Source organism: Triticum dicoccoides, chromosome 3B (assembly GCF_002162155.2).
Source record: "Triticum dicoccoides isolate Atlit2015 ecotype Zavitan chromosome 3B, WEW_v2.0, whole genome shotgun sequence".
NCBI lineage: Eukaryota > Viridiplantae > Streptophyta > Magnoliopsida > Poales > Poaceae > Triticum > Triticum dicoccoides.
The window spans coordinates 815,883,725-815,889,534 of NC_041385.1; the positions used below are offsets into that span (position 1 = coordinate 815,883,725).

Genomic DNA, 5,810 nt, shown 5'->3' on the forward strand with positions numbered 1-5,810 from the left:
TCTTTATCATCGGATGTGACGCTTTCTTGCCAGATGTGGAGCTTTACGCATTTATTTTCTCCTTTTCTTAGATTTTGAGTTTTCTTGAATTTTAAGACTCCGTTACGTTTTTTAATAATATGGCCGCATGCATCGATCGATGCAGAGCCCGGAGGTTTTCCTCCTTTAGTTTGGTCAGGCTCCGGTCTAGAGAACCTGGTACATTTGTGTCGTCAAGACCGCCCGCCCGACCCAAGCCGATTGCGCAGGCAGCCACCCACCCCACCAGTCCACCACATGGCCGCCCGGGGCGCTCTCCTCGCCGCCGGCGCCGCGGCACTGGCCGCCGTCGCCGCCGTGTTCCTCCTCCCCGGCCCCGCTTCCCGCCTCCCATGTACGCGCCCCCCTCCTCCCTGCCACCGACCGTATCGAACGCCGCGAGGGGAAGCTCAGCTCATGCTCAGCTCGTCTCCTCTCCTCCCCTCGCAGGGCCGCCGCGGGGACGCTTCGCCGACATGATTCTGGCCAACGCCACCATCTACACCGCCGACCCCGCCCGCCCCTTCGCCGCCGCCATGGCCGTCCGCGCCGGCCGCGTCCTCCGCGTCGGCACCTACGACTCCCTCAAGGTTGCGCCTTCCGACCTGCTTGCCCCCTCTCCCCGCAGAGATTATCTGCAATCTGTTTTTTTTCTTTTCCGAAACTGCTTTGCGGCGTCACTGTAACTGCAACTGCAACTGCAAGCACACATATTGTCTGTCTCCTGCGGTTCGCTCAAAATTGACTGTATAGGCTGTAAAGTGCAGGAATTCAAGGGCCGCCACACGTATGAGTTGAATCTCAGTGGCAATGTGGTGCTCCCAGGATTCATCGACTCCCATGTGCACCTAATCGACGGTGGCCTGCAGGTATCGCCGCCTATCTGAACCCCCTCGCAATCCATAATAACATGGACAGATCGTGAAGTTACAGACTTACAGTTGTGTAGATTTAACTTCACAGTGTGCTCCTTTCTCAACATTGCTGCAGCTGGCGAGGGTGCCGCTTCGAGGGGTTAGGAGCAAAGACGAGTTCATCAGCAGGGTGCAGGGAGCCGTCAGAGGTTTCGATGAACTACGCTGCTCCTTCTCTGAGACCAACCACCAAATCTCTCTGCAATGCTACTAGTATCTCTGAGACTTGTTTTCTGAACAGATAAACATCCTGGCGAGTGGGTGCGCGGAGGAGGGTGGAACAATGATTTCTGGGGCGGTGAATTCCCCATTGCTGCTTGGTTAGACGATATATCTCCTGATAATCCAGTGTGTTTTCAGTTCAATCTCGCGAGTTCGACATCTTTTGAGAAGCCATTACATAGGGACTGCTACTGAATTATTTCATTTTGCAGGTTTGGCTCTCACGCATGGATGGTCACATGGGACTAGCCAATTCACTAGCTATGAAGATTGCTGGGATTGACAAAAACACAAATGACCCAGTTGGTGGAACTATTGTAAGAACAACGGAAAGAGGTAACCTTTTTATTGAACTTGAGTAATTAACACTGACCTTTTATCTTTGTGGGCCAGGAATTATTTTTGTTAGTTTATACCTTGAACCAATATAAATCTTTTTCAAACACAATAAGATTTTCAATTCAAACATAAATATGGTCTCACCAACAAAAAAAAACTCAGAAGCAAACCGTCAACTGTTATGATCAAGAAAGTTCATGATGAATTATCATGGTCATGTGTGTCTTTTTCTGAAATTTTTGTATATATTTTCACATAATTCTCAAGGAGTCATAGTTCCCACATTAAGATATCGGTGATATAATATGTTTTAACTATCTAATGTGCACTATTATTTTAATTGGTCATGTACTTTCAAGTGCAAACATTGTTGTAAACAGTAAGGTAAGGATAAAAATTTACCTGACCTGCATTATTATTTGCAGAGCCCACTGGTCTTCTGGTTGATGCTGCTATGAAGCTTGTATTTGATGTGGTTCGAGAAGACTCTGTAAATGAAAGGCGAGAGGCTCTCCTTAGAGCAAGTAGACACGCTCTAATGAGAGGGGTGACTACTGTTGTTGATGTTGGAAGTTATTTCCCTGGAACCTCAGAAGAGCAAACTTGGCAAGATCTTTCAGGTATCTTGTGCCACTTTTGCTTGTAAGATTGGTGTTATGAAAACAGCAAACTCAGATACAAAGTATCTTACAAAAATCTACAGTTAACAACAGAACATATCAGCAGTTCCATATATATGACTGCATTATACTTTGCGGAATTTATTGGTAGGGATGCGTCCATTGTTGATGTCTTTTTTTTTTAAACAACGGAATGCAACTTCTCCATAAACATTGAGGTTTGTACCCCCAATGATAAAATGTTGTTAATTCTGTTAGACATAAAGCTATATAGAAGTAAAAGAACCATACTGCTATATATATTGTCAATAATCAAGCATTACTCTGCCAATTCAAGTAAAAGAACCATACTGCTCATGTTACGATCAAATCTTATATAGAGCTGGACGTTTCTTCCGTTGTTTGGATGACCCCTAATGAATTTCAATGTGATTCACTCGTACCTTTCTTTTAAGGACCAAGGATCTACTTTTGTAGTTTTTCATCTATAACCCTTTTTTTTGGACTGGAACCTTATTTGTTCTGAAGAATTGTGCTTACATCACAACAGATGTGTATGAATGGGCTCATTCTATGGGAAAGATGATGATCAGAGTCTGCTTATTCTTCCCAATGCCGACATGGCCTCGTGTTTCTGTAAGTTATGTTTCATGAAATATACCAAGCTCTTCTGTTCTAAGTGCTTAATAGTATGCGAATACTATTAACACTTATCTGCGTATTATCTCTTCTAGGATCTTATTCATGAAAGAGGTCGATCTTTAAGTGGGTGGATTCATCTAGGTGGTGTGAAAGCTTTTCTTGATGGTTCTTTGGGTTCCTCAAGTGCATGGTTCTATGAGGTAAGTAGTCTTGAGTATGATCTGAGTACCTATCAGACATGTTAGTGTTAGTGCATTTATATTGATGGTGTAGAATTTATGTCCATAGCAATGCTGTCTTTTTGTGGCTAAAGCTTCACAAATACTCTGTTTTATGCTCATGCGTGGAATGTGATACATCATGGTACTAGTTTGTATTGATCTGGTTATGTATAAAGGAAACCAATATGATTAGCCCGATCAGTCTCTGTTTCTGCAAGAAACTGTAAATTGAGAAAGGTTGTGTCAGCAAGTGCATTCAAAATTACATCTTAGTACACTGATATTTCATATCTACACCATACTTTTTATGGAATAGATGCACATCATATTGTTATCTAGAGGGTTGATATTTACCACTAAATCTTCTTTGCATTTTGAATTTCTGGATGTAAATTTGTGGTGGTCCTTTAGCAAATAAGGTTTGGATTTTTGTTAGTGTTGTTTTAAAAAGGTATCTGGTTTTGGTACTTATTCATTTGGTGGTGGAAACTTTAAAGGTGTACACTTATTAATCATTTCCTTTTTTCGCTGAACTAAATACTCCGACTTCTTAAGCAATAGCTTGCTAATATATAAAAAGTTATCCCATTTTTTTTATAAAATATGGGTGTTTGGGGGAGCAAATGTCTAATCTAGGCTTTTCTTAATTTTTTCCTTTACTAATTTGTCCAAGGCTGGGCGGGTTACCCCCCTCCCCTGACTTTGCCATAGCTCCGCCCGTGGTTGTGTCGGCCAGGCAGTTGATTCGCCATAAATTCAAATAATAAACAGTTATGTTCTGGTTTGTAAATGTTTAATATATATGGTCAGCCTTATGAGGATGCTCCTGGCGATTATGGTCTCCAATTGTTAGATATGGATGTTCTGCTGAATGCAACATTAGAATCAGACAAATCGGGACTTCAGGTACATGTTTTCCATTTGTGCACATGCTTAATCATGCTTACCATCATCTGAGAAAGTAATATTGTTCTTTTTAAGGTTGCCATACATGCAATTGGAGATAAAGCTAACGATATGCTGCTAGATATGTTCGACAAGGTTGTTAGTTTGAATGGAACGAAGGACCGTAGGTTCCGGGTATGTTTTTCTGTAGCATACTGAAGAAGAGATTTTGCCCTCAAATCATTTTTGTAGTAACTAACTAATAAGTTGAATATAATTTGAACTTGCTTCATGTGAAATCAGATTGAGCATGCTCAGCATCTATCCCCAGGTGCAGCAAAGCGCTTCGGAGAGCATGGCATCATTGCATCTGTGCAGGTCGATCATTCTCTTCCATTGCTATATCTTATATAATGCTTGTAATGATGGTTTTTCTGAAAGCGATACTTGTTTTTGCCAGCCAGATCATTTGTTGGACGATGCCGACTCTGCTGGAAAGAAGATCGGGGTAGAACGAGCTGAGCGGAGCTCCTATTTATTTCGGTCACTATTGGCCGGTGGCGCACATCTGGCTTTTGGTTCTGATTGGCCTGTATGTATTTCCCCGAATCTCTTGAGTAACTGAAAATCAGTTTACAAGTAATATAGCTATTTTTTGCGGCGAAGTTATGTAGCCAGCCAGTTAACTGTATGTGTCTCTGTCCTCCAGGTTTCAGATATTTACCCCTTGCAAGCGATTAAAACCGCGATGTCCCGCCAGCTGCCTGGATGGGAGGCGCCCTGGATCGCCACGGAGCGCTTGCCCCTAGACGACTCCTTGAAAGCGTGAGTCCCTTTGCAGCTATGTTCCATCTAGTCGGATACACGCCGTCTCAGAAATGCCGTAGAATTTCTCGCTGTCATCTGGTCCACTCGTATCTGAATTTGAGATCTGCACACTGCAAACTTCTCAGATCGAGTTTACTATTCTTTGTGAAATAGCACTGAATGACACCCTTTGCTTTGCACATGTAGGTTTATGAAAATAGCACCGAATGTTACCCTTTGCTTTTGCACATGCATGTCATCCTTTGCGTTTGTCTGAACTAAATGTCAACCTCAGAAAATAACAGAGTTCTCTCTGTCGCACGCTGCAGGCACACGATATCTGCCGCCTACGCCTGCTTCCTGGACCATGTTGTGGGCAGCCTCGCCGAAGGGAAGTACGCCGATTTCGTGGTCCTGCCGTCCACCTCGTGGCGCGAGTTCGCCGACGACATCCCGGGGCACGTCCTGGCGACATATGTGAACGGCAAGCAGGCCTATCCGTAGCCCCGTTCGCGCCAAACGGCTCTCTCCAGCAGCCTCCATGGCCAGTCCGGATACAGATAGAAGACGCACATATGTTAATTAGCACCGACCATTGTTGGTTAATTATGGAACCACTTGTCATAGTACCAATCTTATTTATTGATACTGTTGTGACACGAACGGAAAGCTTATAGACTGGTGGTGTGGTGATGCGCGCCCAATTTTAAATTCCAGCGTTGAACCCTTTCAACTCCGGCTGATTTTGTCTTCATGGCGCGACCGGCCGGTCCACAGCTACCATCGCTTCCCTTTCGGCCTAGTTTGAAATGTTCTTGGTGGTTGATCGGCCGGAGGAACGGTCGACGACTACGACGGACGGACTGTCGCGGCTGAAGCCTGAAACTACCTGGTCGGACATCGGTGCCCCATGAAACCGCTCTGCTGCTCGGGGTCGGCTGGTAAGGAGGAAACCTGATCATGGGCGTACGACCCGGCCCAAAAATCTGGGTCGGGCTTGCCTCTCATGCTAGGCTCGGGCTTTGTTTTGCAGCTCGAAAGCATATTCGGGCTGATCTTGGGCTTTCATCTTTGCACTTTTTGGGCTGGGCCTACACGTAACAACACTGAGAAACAACATTCGGGCCAGGCTTTCAGGCTTC

The 5,810-nt window shown here is 44.6% G+C and overlaps 1 protein-coding gene across 1 annotated transcript; it reads left to right on the top strand.

Annotated features, from left to right (window-relative positions):
• The first annotated feature begins 219 nt into the window (after nucleotides 1-219).
• Nucleotides 220-5,379, top strand: LOC119278662 (protein LONG AFTER FAR-RED 3-like). The gene is made up of 15 exons (XM_037559996.1): nucleotides 220-373; nucleotides 469-608; nucleotides 786-887; nucleotides 1,009-1,081; nucleotides 1,174-1,280; nucleotides 1,367-1,490; nucleotides 1,919-2,113; nucleotides 2,664-2,749; nucleotides 2,848-2,955; nucleotides 3,787-3,882; nucleotides 3,958-4,056; nucleotides 4,165-4,239; nucleotides 4,322-4,453; nucleotides 4,571-4,686; nucleotides 4,998-5,379. Exons 1-15 carry the CDS (start codon nucleotides 277-279, stop codon nucleotides 5,170-5,172), a joined length of 1,725 nt encoding a protein of 574 aa, XP_037415893.1. The 5' UTR covers nucleotides 220-276; the 3' UTR covers nucleotides 5,173-5,379.
• Nucleotides 5,380-5,810: the final 431 nt, after the last annotated feature.

What these genes read in the sequence shown, in the direction of transcription:
- LOC119278662 (XM_037559996.1), top strand. Translation starts at nt 277, where the DNA reads ATGGCCGCCCGGGGCGCTCTCCTCGCCGCCGGCGCCGCGGCACTGGCC. An exon ending in CGAAGGACCGTAGGTTCCGG is followed by an intron (nt 4,057 to 4,164) that starts GTATGTTTTTCT and finishes ATGTGAAATCAG; the next exon opens with ATTGAGCATGCTCAGCATCT. An exon ending in CTAGACGACTCCTTGAAAGC is followed by an intron (nt 4,687 to 4,997) that starts GTGAGTCCCTTT and finishes CGCACGCTGCAG; the next exon opens with GCACACGATATCTGCCGCCT.